General features: G+C 41.3%; 2 protein-coding genes across 4 annotated transcripts in view; both read left to right on the forward strand.

The window, feature by feature from the left end:
• LOC148040150 (GDSL esterase/lipase WDL1-like) overlaps positions 1 to 17,167 on the forward strand; it is a 31,051-nt gene extending 13,884 nt beyond the window's left edge. For both annotated transcript variants that reach the window (XM_087697080.1, XM_087697089.1), the window contains exons 5-7: positions 7,596 to 7,672; positions 15,454 to 15,618; positions 16,668 to 17,167. In XM_087697080.1, the coding sequence (XP_087553206.1) occupies positions 7,596 to 7,672; positions 15,454 to 15,618; positions 16,668 to 16,848 (423 nt within the window). In that variant the 3' untranslated portion in view covers positions 16,849 to 17,167. The remainder of the gene's footprint in view (positions 1 to 7,595; positions 7,673 to 15,453; positions 15,619 to 16,667) is intronic.
• LOC148040151 (uncharacterized) lies at positions 2,445 to 5,512 on the forward strand. 2 transcript variants are annotated; one of them, XM_087697105.1, is made up of 3 exons: positions 2,445 to 2,593; positions 2,698 to 2,761; positions 4,822 to 5,512. In XM_087697105.1, the coding sequence occupies exons 1-2, from the start codon at positions 2,446 to 2,448 to the stop codon at positions 2,730 to 2,732; spliced, it is 183 nt and encodes a 60-aa protein (XP_087553231.1). In that variant the 5' UTR covers position 2,445; the 3' UTR covers positions 2,733 to 2,761; positions 4,822 to 5,512. The 2 variants fall into 2 exon arrangements, with proteins under 2 accessions (XP_087553231.1, XP_087553223.1); XM_087697097.1 differs by having other exon boundaries at positions 2,445 to 2,761.
• Positions 17,168 to 17,375: the final 208 nt, after the last annotated feature.

A 17,375-nucleotide genomic window follows, 5' to 3' on the forward strand; every position in this document is an offset into this window, starting at 1 on the left:
GGTGGGAGAGCTTGGCATCACAAAGTTACCTGTTCTCCATTATGATAGTCAGAGTGCTATCATGCTAGCACGGAATCCTGTCTTTCATGCAAAGACAAAGCACATACAGGTGAAGTACCACTTCATTAGAGATGTACTTGATAGCAAAAGCATTGAGCTTGTCAAAGTGTATATAGATGATAACCCTGCAGACCTTCTCACGAAGGGTCTTCCAGCAGAGCAGTTTTCTCATTGCTGACAGATGATGGGAGTTGGATAGATATATGTATTTCAGCTTTGTATAAACCTAGACTTAGCTGATTCTTTTCTTCTCTTAAGGCACATTGCCTTTAGGTGGGAGGTTGTTGGGAATAAAGGCCTCGTGCCTTTTAAATGTGCTCGTGTGTGAACACACCCTTAGCACTTGTACTTACACATATATATCTATCTAAAAACCTAAAGGTACACACTCGTCATTGTACTTGAAAACGTGCTCTCTCTACTTTGCTCTCTCTCACTCTCTCTATCTCTCAGTGCGCACAACGACATTCTGTCTTGATCTCCGTGTCTAATCGGTCCCTACACCAAACTTATACCCAAATGAAATAGAAGATAAAGGATTACCTATACCCAAATGAAATAGAAGATAAAGGATTACCTTGTGGAACAAGTTTGATCATAGAGTGTTCTTCTAATCCATACTAGTATCAATTTGGTCTCCATGGTGACTTCTAGTTGGTCCTTGCATATCTAAATGAGCTATATAGACATAATTACGATCACACAAAATCGATTGCATGAACCTGCCACTAGGCTTGACTGCGAAGAACTTGCACTTTCGGTTATATCTCGAGTGGATTAGTCATTCTTTAACCGAGAGGTGATCAATCTTGTCAGTGGAGTGCCCCAATTGAGATGCACCTTGTGATAGAATACAAGATGAAGAAGAGTTGGGCTTTGATGAATGATCCCTGGAAGAAAGGTTAATAAATGAAGATGGTTGAGCATTGTCCTCCAAATCAAGACCATAATGCCTCAAGAGGGCCTCCCTTGCAGGAGTAGCTTGAGAAAGCATCATAGGATGGCAAGATGGAGTGGTTTGAGCCATCATGAGTCAACACATGATGTATAGTATAGTCAAGAACAAATCAAGCACGCCATGATAGCCTTAGGTAATTCTTTAGAAGAGCATTGACTCATTGACTCTAATTCCATGGAAAGTGGATAGAATGCCCAATGGTAGAGCTGTCCAATTATCAATAGCCGGTGGCTCTCGTGGAAGTAGGCCAAGGGAGGAGTTGGAGTGTGGTATCTAGTAGAACGGATCCTAAGTACCATGACCATGAATCGGAACTAAAATCTAATGCAGAAGTGGCCAGGTAGCAAAACATAGCATGTGGGAGAGTTTTAGAGTAGTAGGTAATGTTAAGGAGGAGCAAAACGGCAGTTAGACCCATATTGTGAAATGCATTTCGCTAGTAGTGAAACATGAAATGCTTGAAACGGTTGAAATGTTTCAATGGAACGCAAAACACCGTAAGTAAAATAGCTAAATGAAATAACATTTTAAAATGGAAAAAAAGTATATTTTCTTACTCTTTTGAGAGATTTTACACACTTTTTATATAGGATAGACATCATTTGTTGACATGAAAGGATTTGCATGGTATAAATATTTAAGTTGCAACTCATTGTTTATACAGAAAACTATCTCATATATATTATATAAGTGTTTTACTTGGCATTTCACTTGAGACTTGCCCAAAGATGAAATGCTTCTGGGTGAAATGTAATGTTTTAGGGGTGAAATGTTTGGAGGGTGAAATATTTCGTGGTTACCTTAGAACTTAGACTTGAGTTGAAACAAAAATGCGGCTGCTCAATAGTGACTTTGAACAAGGTGGCGGCTTGAGAAGGGCAGAACAGGGGCTATAGAGGCGCGAGGAGATTGTCTAGAAGATGCAAAGTGTAACCAGGAGCCAAGCACTTGCTGTAAATTAGTAAAATCTAGAGGCAAGCTGGTCGTGATGTTGCCGAAATTGATGATTTATTGAAGGGTGGCAATTGGAGATGACCATGGTAGTAGGATGAATGATGATGATAGCAATTGGGGTAAAACACAACTTGAATAAGACACGTCTAATGGGCAATAGTTGTGGATGGCCATCACAGTGTTGGGGATAAAGGTGTGTGTGCCTATGCCACCTTGTATTTACCTCATACAAAGTGACCGCGTACTTGTACACTGTAGGTAGCATGCATCCATCACTTTCACTCTATTCTTTATTCTTTCAGTGACCTTGAGTAAGGGAAGGCTAGTCACACATTGTGACTGTTGGAGTTTTTACATATGGTGTCTCTCTCTCTTGCTTTCTTGCTCCATCCAGGTCATCATTGGAGGCCCGGAGATGGCATTATGGACTCGGTGAGGAGGACGACACTCCACCTTCACCAGATTTCACTAACATGATAGAGGAGGACTTTGAGGAGTACTATCGCAATAAGTATGGTGATGTTTACACCTCTTCCACTAGTTTTGCTACCATATCTGGACCGGTTGGTGAGGCTGGTCAACTCTCAAATCATGGAGGACATACGGCATTCAGAACATCTGGTGATCCATCTTCATCATCTCAGCCAGGTCCAATGTCAGGTTTGTACAATTCTTTTGTGTTGCATGAATCAAAATGCTCGCCTATTTCTTCTTTTGATGTACAGGATCCGGATGGCTTTGCGTATGTGAACTTCAATAGAGGGAACTCACGAAGCAGACGAAATTCAGGTATATCTACAACTTTTGTTTCATTTGAGCATATCACACACACTTCTCACTTCCTTTCCATCCCACCCTCTTCTATATCACACCTCTCATTATCTTTCCAAAACCTTGGATTACACTCCACATCTGCATCACACACCCTAGGGGTTGGATCTTCCATCTCCGCTTCTAGTACCTTTTCCTTCTCCACCCCATTCTCTATCTCTTTGCACCATGGTATTTCATTAGGGGGAATGCCACCCTTTACACAATGGCTTTCATCTTTCAGTACATGAGCACACCCATAACTCCTGAGACGAGTGTGATGGGCATCCCCCTTACTATTCCTAGCTTCACATCTTCCATGACCACTCATACACAGGGGTTTCCATCCTTAGCTTATGGTGCATCTTCATACTCCTTGGGTTACACCTACGCAGGGATTCCCATCTTCTGCTCACCATATTCCTGTCCCACCTCTTTGGGTTTCTCATGTGGCTACCATGCTTATGCCTAGTCAACCTATTCCTACCTATGGATCCACCTTGCACACTACACGCATGCTTAGTGGGCACTATGGGGCTCATTCCCAAGTGTACTCCACTCGCCCATCCTACCCACATTACACTTTTTCACACTATCCATCTTCGAGCACTACCACTCCTGTTGCAACGGCCAAGAATGCCTTTATGGATAAGACACGTTTTAAGGGGTTAAATTTCACCACTTGGTCTAATTTCATGCAACAAGTGCTTGAGTCTCAGGGTCTTTAGGACCTCGTTATTGGTCTAGAGCCTATGTTGGACCCTCGACTAGCTCACCTTGATTACATCCGTCAAGGAGAGCCCGCAATGCCACAGCTAATGTTGAGCTGATGCAGGGATTGCTTCCTGAGTTTCACTTTGAGTTGCAGTACTTCCCGCTCGCATCAGAGCATTGGAGTCACCTTCTCGACGGCTATGTGACTCGTGATCGTACTCGGCGCATCAATCTCGACTTAAAGCTTCAAGAGTTCTCTATTAAGGAAGGGGATTATCTGAAAGTCAAGTTGGCTGACCATAGGCGGTTACTTGCAGAGTTCGCCACTATTGACTCTTCAAGGTCAGATGACGATCAGGTTACATTCTTCTTGAATAAGTTGCTCGACAAGTACTTCAATTTCATTCAACACATTATCTCCCAACCTAGATTGCCAACCTTCTACGAGTATGAGTGCCAGTTCTTGCGTTATGCGAGGCTGTATGATCAAGGCTACAAAAAATCCTCATCACAGCCTTATTCAGAATAGAGGGGGTTGGTTGCCTCTTCTTCGGGAGGGACAACCACTAGTGGCAAGAACTCGCTAGATGTGAAGGCAAGCCAATCAGAGGGTGACTCCTCTTCCTCAGATGGAACCAAAGAATCTAGACCTATCTGGCATCAACTCCCCAAGAAAAACCGGTTTTGTACACATTGCCAGAGAGAAGTGTCGCTCCAAGGCCCAAGGTCTTCCACCTAAAAAGCCTCATCAGACCGCTGTGACTGCCCAGTCCAGTGGGGCTACGCCCTCCGCTCTTGCTTCATCTGCTCCTTCGGTATCCATTGTTGTCGCTGTTGGACATGTGGCTTGAGTATAGCCTCAACGGCCCATCTCTTTCACTAGCCCTGAGGGATTGGCTGATTGGTCTGTAGGTTCCGATCCCGTTGTACTTCATGCATCTATCTCACATTCCTTCCCACCTCGTCAGGCGTTCCCTTGGCAGAGCCTTGCTATTGGACGTACGCGATGGTGGCCACCTTCTTCGACTAGCATGTTTCTAGGTCCTTTCGGATACCCTAGGTCAGCCTAGCATTCATTTTTCGCACTCTTAGAGTTGGGCCCATAGGATTCACTATCCTTAGTTTTTTCTTTTTTTTGTCTTCCGTTGCATTTACTCACATACATACACATTCATTGCATTTATTGTAAGTTAGATTTTCTTTCTGTTCTGTTTTGCTTTAGAGCATCTCACCACTAACCTCTGTGTTTGTAGATTCTCATATCTTTTGCAGGGTTTTGTCTTTCAGTGCAGGGCTAACTTGCAGATTGCTTTGGTTCTCCCTAGGCTAGAGACGTGGGGATGCGCACCGTTCCTTTCATGGTTTCATCATCCTAGGAATGCTTGCTTTTCTTCCAGCATGGCGGTTTTCCCTCTCGAGGCGGATTGTGCAGTATCTTTCTCGATGCTATCGTGGCGGTGACTTCTACCTTGCTATTCTAGCGGGGTGCTTCATCCACTTCATCTTCTTTTATTCCTTATGGTTCTTGGCACCATATGAAGACTGACATCAGGCTCCTCTTTCTTCTTCGGCATCTCCATCCAGGTTGAGAGGGGGTTTCTACCCTTCTTGGTATTCTACAGACTTCAGCACTTTGTCTTTGACATCGGCTTTTTCTCCCTGTTGTACCTTACCCTTTGCATTGCACGATTACATCATCCTTGTACTAGGGCGCTTGGGCAAGTGAACAATTTTTCCACGAGGGACACTGTCCAAGTGGCATCTCTGCTACATGAGCATTCTTCAACATATAGCATACTTTGCATCTCATTATGCAGAGCACCACTTGCGTGGATCCTAAGCTGTTTCCACTGGCGGCTGTTGTTACCACACCACCATCCTTCTTCATCACATGGATATCTCATCATCTGTTTTTCCTCGTCATCGACACCCTGAGTGGATGGATTAACTTGTACTGTTTTGTGATGTGTTGGGTGTACCCTCCCTACTCTCGTCTTCTGGGTCACTTTTACTCAATCAATCGCATCCCATCAAATTTATTTCACTTATTCAAAAAAAAAAAAATCCATGTAGTTCCATCCGCCTTTGTAGGGCTTGGTAGGCCATTGGGCAATCGACGTGCACCCTTTGTCCGATGCCCTGTCCTCTCTAGGGTGACTACTTGGATTCCCTTGGTAAGATAACCATCGCCTTTGTAGTCTTGGTAGGCCACTGGGTAGCCGATGTGCACCCTTTGTCCATTGCCTTGGCTACTTTGGGGTGGGACGCCTTGGGGTACATAAATATCACAATGGCTGGCCTAACCTTTTAGCTTAGTTTTGGGTCTGAGAGGGGGTATTGAGCTAAAATATGCATTACTTGCTGATTAGCCTCTTAAACAGCCCCAAAACACACTAAAAATGCTATTTTAGAGTAAAACCCTAAAACGGAGAGTGGTTTAAGAAAGTTCAATGGAAAACCTAATTTTTGGGGAGCCCTTCCACATCTATAAATAGACAGGCTGCCCCCATTTAGCCATAATCCTTGTTTGCAGGTTACACCAGCCCACATACCCTCTACTGCTATTGGCGCCTAGTTTCCAGCCTATAGCTTGCCTCCATCTGCAGCCTGTCCATTGCTGTAGGTGATAGCTCTCAGTTGTTGGCGACTGCTCCAGATTGTCCCAGACTGCTGTTCAGCTTGCTGTCCATCATCTCCAGGGTCAGCTAGTCTGCGTTTTCAGCATTGCAGGCCCTGACACTCTCGGACACTGTTTCAGCTTGCTGTTTACAGCAGACTGTGCACAGTTTCTAGCCTCCGATCGGTGGTACATTGCTGCATTTACAAGTTTCTAGCCTCCAGATTGCTACGTTTTGGTGACCAGCCTGCTGCCATTCACTATTCAGCACTCCTACACTTTGATTGGTGGCCACAGACTTGGGATCCGTCTTCGGTGGATGTCACACTCCAACATTGCTCTGCCCACCATAACCTATGACCACCTATCAATTGGATTGTATACATGGAAGTGTGGACTATCTTTGTTCTAACCCATTGTGTGAGTCCACCATAACCTATGACCACCTATCAATGGCCTACTCTATTGCACTATTCTATGTATCTGTTAATTAAAGATGGACACAAACTCATTAACTAATTAAATTTTTATATTTAATAAAAAGTATAAAAGCTCATTTTTATTGTGTTGTGACAAAGTACCGGGGTAACAGTGACATTGGTATCATAAGAATCCTATAGGTTGCAGCGCATATCACAGCCTAATAAGTTGAACATCAAAGCCACTCCTGGCAATGACAGAAAGTAAAAGCAAGTTCTTTTCAATGCTAGAAACAAGAAATACGTATTTTAAAGTAACAAGATTCCCGTTCATTGTTGTACTGTGGACTCTCCCATTGCCTTTTACTGCATATGAGGCATTGTTGGTCTGCACAACAATGTCATCCTTGCATATCAGCCCATGATACAAATAGATGCCTGTATGAGGTGATTTGCTGAAGGCACCATTGTCAAAGAGGCAACTTTATTGTCTTTCCTTAACTGAGTGGCCTACATCATAGATGTAAATGATCATAAAAGCATGACATCATTTGTGCTACCGGCTCACCTGTCACCAAACCAGTCCACTCCTTTTTGTCCTTAGAATTCTCACACTTTGACACTCTTGAAAATTCATGCTCATTGCTCCAACAACATTTGTATCTTTTCTTTCCGGTTTTCATATTCTTTTGATTGACTAGAAGATGATAAGTCCCCCTTGCCCTTTTCTCTATCACCTTCATATAATAAGGATAACTAGGCAATGGTGCCCTAGTGGTTGCCTGCCCATTAGTGTGACCCAGCTCCACTCGTCAATCACCTTCCCTAGCTCCAAGCCTTTCCAATCCTATAGTAGCTTTGTTGATGTTTCGGTTAATGTTCGCTGAATCTTATTCAAAATCTACAAATATTGGCAAACAATGATGTGAAATTTCTCAAAAAATATGTAGCCATGAGCATTTGATTTTCCTTTTAGACTTGTTAGAGAGCATGCATCGCTATTTTTAGGTGTGATTGATTTGAAATGCCTAGATCACATCATTACATGCCTTGGCTTTTGCAGGGACTTTCAAGTTCAACACGTGTGGTCTTAATAACCGCACCACCCATACATGAAGATGGGCGGAGGGAGTATGCAAGGTGTGCTTCCCTCTTCACATCTCTTTACCTTGTGAGACTTTATGTGCTTGTACCCTTGCATACTTTGTGTCACTGGTGATGATGTGCGTACTTAAACTAGGTTTACTGCTATCAAAGGGTAAGATGAAGCACAAAAATTGGACACACTATATTTCACAGCTTTCTATACTAATGATAGAGTTACATTTGAAGTAGCAGTAGCCAATCCTATAGGCATTGTAGTGATAGAGGATTTAGATGAATTGAAATGAAACCAGCCTTCCTTCTTGAAATGGGTGGTGATAACCTGATTTAAGAGCTAATTACAATAATAAATAAATGCATATAGACTGAAATACACACTTTACCATAACATTCTTGGACAGTAGACTCCCTGTTGGCCCCAAAACTAGCACCCCTTGTGGTATTTCTTCAGCTTTCATTCAATTGGAAGGAGTACAACTTGAGATTCTTCAATCTCCTCCTGCTAACCAATTGCTCTTGCTGTCATAAATGACCAGCAAGTCTTTTGGGTCATTTGCCCCTTGATTCACCCAGGACTTCTTCTCCAATTTGACCCTTGACTGGCCAAATGCTACCCCAAATCAATTCAGGATGGGCTGGCTCTTGAAATCTCTTGATAATCTTCAATTATCAGCTGCTGATTTCAGTCTCTTGAGCCTTCAATCTCTGGCACGGAACCCAAGGTGGTTGCTAAACTCTAATTTCGGTTGTAAATTAGGGTTTACTGCAGAAATTACAGATCAGCCCACCAAAAAATGGCTGAGGTCTCCTCCGAATGGCTAAGAATTGCTGAGAATGGCTGAGCATAGGCTGAAGGAGATGAGAGAATGCTGTAGAGAGAGAAAATTCTGAGATTTGTCTCGAAGAACTGATCAAAATCAGCTGTTGCCCTGCTGTACAAACCCCAAACGGATGCAACAACGACAATAGGAACATCAGAGACTATGATCTTCAGGAGAAAGTGCATCAACAGCAATTGCCAGCTTCCCAAGGTCAAGAATATGCAATCTCCATCACTAAAATGGTCTCCAATGGTTAGGAAATGGCCCCAAAAGCTAGCAGCAACAGTCCAACACCGCTTTCCAATAGCTCCAAAATGAAAAAACGAGATTTCGCTCTCCCTTCAGCCCTATTTAGCCTTTCCCCCCACTTGCATGGGAAAGTTTTGCCAAGTGGCAGCTTTCTTAATCCATTTTCAGCAATTTTCAGCCATTTAATTAAGTTTTAGAATTAATTAATTTTGAAAATTAATTCAGCCCTTAATCTATGCCCACAAAATTGACCTTGCCCATCCAAAAATTAATTGGCTAGCCCATTTGCAACCCAAAGTGGTCCCATGCATTAATTGACCCTTGAACAAGCATTAATCCATTAATTAATGCCTAGTCCCTAGTGTCACTACTGACACTTAATGGCCAATTAATGGTCCTAGGGGCAAATTGACGCCAAAATTCACCTAGAATCTAACAAGTGTAACTTGTTACAACTTTTGCCTTTGACACCCATCTTTTTCACAGGGTCCTTTGGCCTTCAAGTGTGAAAAAGTAGCTTGCACCTCATATGCACATTTGATTAATCCTTTAATCAAATGTCAATTAAACATAAGCAAAGCATCAAATTTTCATGTTCTTGTGATAGACCACCTCCTTGCATAGTCAACACAACATTGGCCATTGCTGGCTAACTATCTCATATGCCCACCATTTGCTCAAAATTTCCAGCCAGCATAAACATAGTATAAAGCTCAACAATAGTCCAGAACTGTTGCCAGAAACTCATCTGATGCATCCCAAACTCTTGTTTCTCAACAGAGCTGACTACGCAACCATAGTAAAGCATAAGCCGAGCCGAAACCATGGCTGAATTGTCAATGGCATTCAATACACATGCTGCTGTCCATAGAACTAGTTGAATACCACTGAAACTAATGATCATATACTGAAAACCAGCACTCGGTAATCAATCTCTCATGATCATAACCTGATGCAATGTACAGTTTCAGAGCTGCAATGAAAACCATACCCATTTAGTGACTAGTACACTGAATAGTGACCTCATGGCAGATATACCTGTCAGCACAATACCTTGGATGCATGCTGAATACATCCAAGATCCACTATACACAAGAGCAGTCCATTCCTGGAGAAGTGGAAGTGCACCTCCCCCTTGAGTATCAGGTGGTACTTTGGACACTTGCCCTGCTGAACTTGAAAGAGCTCGATCCAAAGTCGGCTCTAACTGAAAGGCATCAAGGTAAAGTTGCAACAACTGAGGATGGTCTGCCAAGTCATCCTCTTCCATCTATTTAGCATCCATTGGTGAACAGTTGTGAAACTTCACCCAATAGCTTATGGAAGCTTTACCTTTGACCTTTTCTCTTTATGTGTCAAAATCTGCTCAGATTCCAATATCTCATTCAGCTCCTCTACATTGGACTGAATTTCAGCAGATACATCCTTAAGCACATCAGCATAAAAAGACCTCAACAAGCTCACATGAAAGGCATAGTGTATCCGCTAGTGTAGAGGCAATTTCCATGATAGCCAGCATTAAACGGAGCATTTGCATGATCAACACTTATTCCTTGAGTCCCAAAAGCATGACGGGGTACCGATGCTTGTCCATATGCGTGATTTTGCACACCGGGCATCGTACCGATGCCGCCATACATTGGATTATGCATTCCATGAGCCATACCCGAGTACATTGGGCTATGCAAGCCATGCATTGGTTGCTGAAAGTTATGGGGAGGTGTGCCATACATTTTCACATTCGGTTGCTCATCCACCATAGCATGAAAAATTGTGCTACCACCAAAGTAAGCTGGCTGTCCCAAATTCTCATGCAAATCTTGCTGTCCAAAAACCATAGGATTAGCATTTACATCGTGAACTTGCATATGCATTTCTTGCCCAACTGGCACCAACTGCTTTTCACCATGAGCATCTTTAGGAGAATCTTGAGAAGGCTTTGGCTTGTTCTTTGGTGCATCTTGCTGTCTCGAAGTTCTAGAAGAGGATTTTCTCTTCTTGCCCTTGTTCTCCTTCGTAGGAGTGTTCAAAAACCGAGTAAACTGAGGATCTTTTGCCAATTCAGCAAAGATATTGGCTGCTGCCCTCATTCGATTCTTGAATGCATCATCAAATTCCATTTCCCCTTGTTGATCATCATTCTCTTTCTGCATTGAGGGTCCAACATCTTGGCCTTCAGCCACATTTTCAGCATGTTGTCCATGATTCGTGCCTTGTCCAAGATGAGGCATTGCATTTCCTTCTTCCCCATGTGAATGTGCATCATGAGAGGCATCATTACTGCTTGATTGCATCCCACTGTATGAAGACATCTTGTTGTACTTTCTCAGCTGAGCACAAAGATCAACACTAGCACAAAGCTTTGGCTTGCAATTAGGTGCCTCGGGTCCACCAAATCAAGAGATTTGATGTATCCCGGCAATGGAACCATGAAACCAGCCTTCCTTCTTGGAATGGGTAGTGATAACCTGATTTAAGAGCTAATTACAGCAATAAATAAATGCAGATAAACTGAAATACACACTTTACCATAACATTCTTGGACAATAGACTCCCTATTGGCCCCAAAACTGGCGCCCCTTGCGGTATTTCTTTAGCTTTCATTCAATTGGAAGGAGTACAACTTGAGATCTTTCAATCTCCTCCTGCTAACCAATTGCTCTTGCTGTCATAAATGACCAGCAAGCCTTTTGGGTCATTTGCCCCTTGATTCACTTAGGACTTTTTCTCCAATTTGACCCTTGGTTGGCCAAATGTTGCCCCAAATCAATTCAGGATGGGTTGGCTCCTAAAATCCCTTGATAATCTTCAATTATCAGTTGTTGATTTCAGTCCCTTGAGCCTTCAATCTTTGACACGGATCCCAAGGTGGTTGCTAAACCCTAATTTCTGCTGTAAATTAGGGTTTATTGCATAAATTACAGATCAGCCCACCAAAAATGACAGATCTCTTCCGAATGGCTAAGAATTGCTAAGAATGGCTGAGCATAGGCTGAAGGAGATGAGAGAATGCTGTAGAGAGAGAAAATTCTAAGATTTGTCTCGAAGAACTGATCAAAATCAGCTGTTGCCCTGCTGTACAAACCCCAAACGGATGCACCAACCACAATAGGAACATCAGAGACTGTGATCTTCAGGAGAAAGTGCATCAGCAACAATTGCTAGCTTCCCAAGGTCAAGAATATGCAATCTCCATCACCAAAATGGTCTCCAATGGTTGGAAAATGGCCCCAAAAGCTAGCAACAACAGTCCAATACCTCTTCCCAACAGCTCCAAAATGAAAAAACGAGATTTCCCTCTCCCTTTAGCTCTATTTAGCCTTTCCTCCACTTGCATGGGAAAGTTTTGCCAAGTGGCAGCTTTCTTAATCCATCTTCAGCAATTTCCAACCATTTAATTAAGTTTCAGAATTAATTAATTTTGAAAACTAATAGGCCATTTGCAACTCAAAGTGGTCCCATGCATTAATTGACCCTTGGACAAGCATTAATCCATTAATTAATGCCTAGTCCCTAGTGTCACTACTGACACTTGATGGCCAATTAATAGTCCTAGGGGCAAACTGACACCAAAATTCACCTAGAATCTAGCAAGTGTAACTTGTTACAACTTTTGCCTTTGACACCCATCTTTTTCACAGGGTCCTTCGGCCTTCGACTGTGAAAAAGTAGCTTGCACCTCACATGTGCAACACATGTGCATCTTTTAATTGCACATTTGATTAATTTTAATCAAATGTCAATTAAACATAAGCAAAGCATCAAATTTTCACGTCCTTGTGACATGAACATTCAGGTCTTTTTTAATGTTGAGTTTTGCTATTTCTTAGAAGGCTCTTGTAGGTGAGTTTGTGGAGCTATAATTTTCATAGCAGCTAGAAATGTCAGAAACATTTAGAAATGAAATGTTAGAAATGTGTTTCATAAGTTTCTTTCAAGAGGGGTTAAAATAAGAAACATGGGTTTTTTTATATAGGGATTTTCAATAGTTTTGACTAGGGAAAGAGGTTCTAAACCTCTATGGAACTCTCTCTTAAACAAAGAATGGCCAATTGAGCTCAAGTGATAATAGAGTCAATTGAGAATGATAGGTTACATATCCATGATCCATTATTGACTCGTCACTTATGTCACAGTTAGTGTTTGGACAAGCTATATTATGGTTTAGAACGCAAACATTATAATTTATATATATCATACAAAGAAAATTGAAATAAACATGTAAATAGCCTATCTACAATATGGATTGGAGTCAAATTGCAACATCATGATTCTTATTTCAAAACAAATTGACAAATGTCAAAATTGAGAATGAATCATAATATATCATAAATGACTCATAAATGAGACTAAATTCGTATAATAATCAACTCTCAAGATAAGAATACATACTAGATTGGCAAAGTCCAGTAACTAAACAAAATCACAAAAAAATCAATCTCACATCCAAAATCTCGAGCCCTCATGAGTCATTACACATCGTCATCATCATATTTAACATTGTCTAGCTGTTTTTGTCAAAAAAACCATGTTTTGGACCCCCTAGAAACGTTTCTTGCTTTAAGAAAATTTTCAAAAGTTTCAAACTGAAAGAAACACGTTTCTTAGCTACTATAATAATTTTTTTGAAAAGCTATGAGTGAAATAATATGGTTCCATGAACTAGCATGATACCTTCTTGTTTAATCCTCTACCTCTGTTGCAATTAAGGCCGTATATTTGAATTGAACTTTCTGAGCATCAAGGTTGACCTCCCAAATCAGTTTGCAGGCATGGAACCATAAGAACAAAGAAAGAAGAAGCCTTTATGTAGCCAATATTCTTCTACCATCTCAATAGCTGAAGGAAATTTTGAGGAAGTTCTACATCAGAAATAGCTTGCCATTTCACATGGAGATACAGGTTTATGTTTGTTTCTCCCAGGGAAGAAAACCCTCTTTGCAGCTACAATGCCTAAAGGGCTACAAACTTCCATTGGGTACCAAGCAAAAGAGTTGGGGGAAAGCTAGTGCTCTTATGTTCACTGTAGTAATGGGTAAGTACCTCGTTAATAAATATGTGGGGGACTAAGGGTCCACATAGATGGCATAGGTGGTGTGAGTGAACCTCAATTCCTTGAGAGAGAAGGATATGCCCTGCTCTCAAACTGAAAGAAAAGCCTCTTGGTGCTCCTTTGTCCTGTTTGAGTCTACCTTTGTAGCTTCTTTAATAGCATCTCAGGATACGGATGATGTCAAGCTAAATGGATGTATTTGTCTTACTAGAGAAGTCTGTGGTATTTGATTCATTTTTCTCAACACACACATATTTTCCTTAGTTATGTTTGGCCTGTACTGCCCAGTTGTGTGTCTGAGCAGCCATGTAGCTGTACATAGTTATGTGTCACAAAGATCCACTATCAAGTGCACACCTAACGTGGGCACAGTTGACCGACCTTGCCACCCTTGTCTCAGCTACGTAATGTCAGTGTGACATTTAATAACACTAGGCCAAAGCAGATTTGCCAACTCTAATACGTAGTACTGAAGAATTAGGGCTTTGTACACAACTTGAGAAATAGGGATGCTTGATCATCTATATAAGGAGTCATTAATCTGTTGTAATACTTTCAGAGTCTCAAGGCTCATATTGGGTAACCAAAGATGCTGCATGTAGTCCTTTTAGACCTTGAGATTTAAGGTGTCCTCAGAAATCCTCTTCGTTTGGCTTTTTGGAAAGAGGTAATTAATTCTACATTCAACAGCAACTGCAAAGCTTACTATGAGGAGATGTTAGGTATACCCGTTGCTTAGGCTTGCATGCATTATTTACAATTTTCTGGTTCCACATGTTGTTTCCAAATGTTTTTAATAACATATCATGTCACATACATCGCATTCCTTGAGAGGGGGGGTGTTAGATGCACACCTTAATTCAGGCTTACATGGACTTTGGACTAGGCTAGACTCATTCTTCAGTCTGGGGTTAATGTTATATTTTTGAACTCTGTACAATGGAAATCAGCAATAATTGTTTTGAACCTTTTCCTGGTTTCATACCTTTTTACAAACCTTTTCTAAGTTCCTGAATGTCATTCAGAACTTGTGAATGTTGGAACGACCCAAAAGAATATAGAATTACTGCTAGCTCTACCGAGATGTTTTATATTATCTTCTGTAGTTAAATCATATTGAATAGCATTGCATTTGTTATGTTCTGTACACCCCAGTTGAGTGTAGAAAGACTTCATTGATAAGACAGATCATTCTTTCTTATGACCAACTCTATGAAAAACCAGAATTTGCACGCACAAGTAGGCATGTTAAGATGATACACAACTCAAGCATTACTGCATAGAACTACTGACTGTTCACACCCATGGTGCACAAAAATTCATAACTCTGGCAAATACATCTTAGGCTTGATCACACAAATGTCCTCAAAGGCAGGCAGCATAAACTCTTTACTGTACAAAAGAGGAGCCTTTCTATAAAGCTCACACACCTGGACAAACCATGTCACATATCTTATTAAATTAACAGGAGCCACCAGTCTAACCACCACTAATTTTAATGTTTAGAACCTACCATATCTATTAAGAAATCTGCTGCAACATTTGTTTTTTGTTGCCTCTGGAATGATGAATTTGGAGGCCAAGCTTGTTTATATTTGCAAGGTTACTTGTGTTCATTTTCATGTTTTCAATTCGTGATAGATATCATGCTTCCAGCTCTACCATTTGATGTTTCATGATTCACTCACTCGTAGGTTGAAATGGGGAGATGCTGCTGCAAAGTTTTTGGATCGGACAAATGAGCGTGCAAAACTGTATGCTCTGACATGTATTGAAGCTGCAGAAGAGGCAAAGGTCGAGGTTGTTGATCTTTGGAATGCTCTACAGAAGAAGGACAATTGGCAAACGATGTATCTTAGGTAAACATTAAACCCTTCCAATAAATCCTTTCTGCCCTTACTTTTTGACATATAAACACGTCCTGTCATTCATGACTGTCTCTAGTCGATGTGACGTTTAAATGAATCAACTATGGCATGAAACGAGCATGAAAAAGGACATTGAAGTAGACAAATCTGCGTAAGGCACATATGCTAAGTTTCTATCACTTCCTGAGTGGCAGACTCAGCATGGCAAAGACTAGCACCAAAGATCACGATGATTTTAGACAGCATGGTCAAGACTAGTACCAAAGATCAGGATAATTATAGACAGCATTCGATTAGAGAACAATGCAAGTATGTATTACAAATGATAAGTCAAAATAGTTTCGTGTTTGTATGTGCATGTGTGTGTAACAATACTTATCAAATTAGATTCATGGTATGCATGTGCATGCCGCAACCCAGGGGAAGATCATCCATGAGGTGGGGAGGAGGCCACCCCATGTGGGAACCTTCCTCCAGTACCAAAAATGTACAAAATAATCAAGAGGAATGATCAAAAACTTATTAATGTGCGACAGAAGTTCTTTGAGTGTTACAATGCTTGGATTTCTTGACACCTAATGTCAATGCAGAGTTACCCTTAAGTAGGCAAAAAAGCGTTTTGGCAATCTCCAGTTAAAGCGTCCAAGTTGCAGAACTGGATCATCATCATCCTAACCTCTTTCTGTGACATCATTGATCAAATAGGATTCCTTGCCTTTCACTCTATATTAGATGTCTAGGATATGATTGGCTGATTTTGCTCTTTCATATCTCGGAGAGATCTTTGAAAATAAGGACGGACTATCTGTGCTGTCTGCAAGAGATTGTCCTTGACTTTCTCCAGCAAGTCTCTTTAGCAGTTTCTGTTAGAGACATTGCAGTTGTTTATATTTCTTTTGATTTCAGAACAGCAGCTGTCTCACCTTGGGATTGCTATGAATATACTAAAGAAATCACTCAAACATTACCACAAAGGAAAAACATGCTCTGTAAGCAAAGCAGGATAAATGTTTCTCTTAACAAGGTCCTTCATTTTACAGTGATGGGATGCACTTGACAAGTGAAGGAAATCAGGTATTACTGGAGGAGCTACTGAAGGTTCTACAGGCAGCCGACTGGTCGCCAAGCTTGCATTGGGAATCAATGCCAGACGATTTTACTGAGCCTTCTGTTTTTGACTACATCCATCCATCTGTAGAATTGGCACATAATGACACTTAACTTGCACGATAGTTGATTTCTTCTTTTACCACATTGGTACACCTGCCCTGCTAAAGTAATCCAATCCTCTTCAGAAAGAATTTCCTGAGAGACTCTCTAAGTATAGGACAAAAAGTACACATCACATTCTTTTCCCCTGAAATAAGACACAGGCACACATGAATGCCCTTTTTTCCCCCCTTTTGGGCTGGGGGAGGGGGCCATTTGTGTGTGTGCCTCCCCTCCAAGTGAAGTTGACAATAGCTTGCAAGCCAAATCGCATTTTTGAGGGACTCAGGTGTTTTGTACTTTCATAAGAAACATGAGATTTCTTCTTATTTTACTGATCATGGTTTTAAATTGGGACTCATTATCAGTCAGATTTGAGCAATCAAATACATTTACTAGCATCAGTCTTTCACTTCAAAGAAGAGCGTCTTGTTTGTTCTTGAACCAAATAAACACAAACTGTCCACCTTGATTCAAAGCAAGCTACATATTGTATTGGGATGTACTCTTCTCAATCTAATAAAAAATACATTGGCCTT

Source organism: Lygodium microphyllum, chromosome 2, assembly GCF_053477565.2.
Source record: "Lygodium microphyllum isolate KBCC chromosome 2, Lygodium_microphyllum_v1.1.10, whole genome shotgun sequence".
Classification (NCBI taxonomy): domain Eukaryota; kingdom Viridiplantae; phylum Streptophyta; class Polypodiopsida; order Schizaeales; family Lygodiaceae; genus Lygodium; species Lygodium microphyllum.

What these genes read in the sequence shown, in the direction of transcription:
- LOC148040151 (XM_087697097.1), top strand. Translation starts at nt 2,446, where the DNA reads ATGATAGAGGAGGACTTTGAGGAGTACTATCGCAATAAGTATGGTGAT.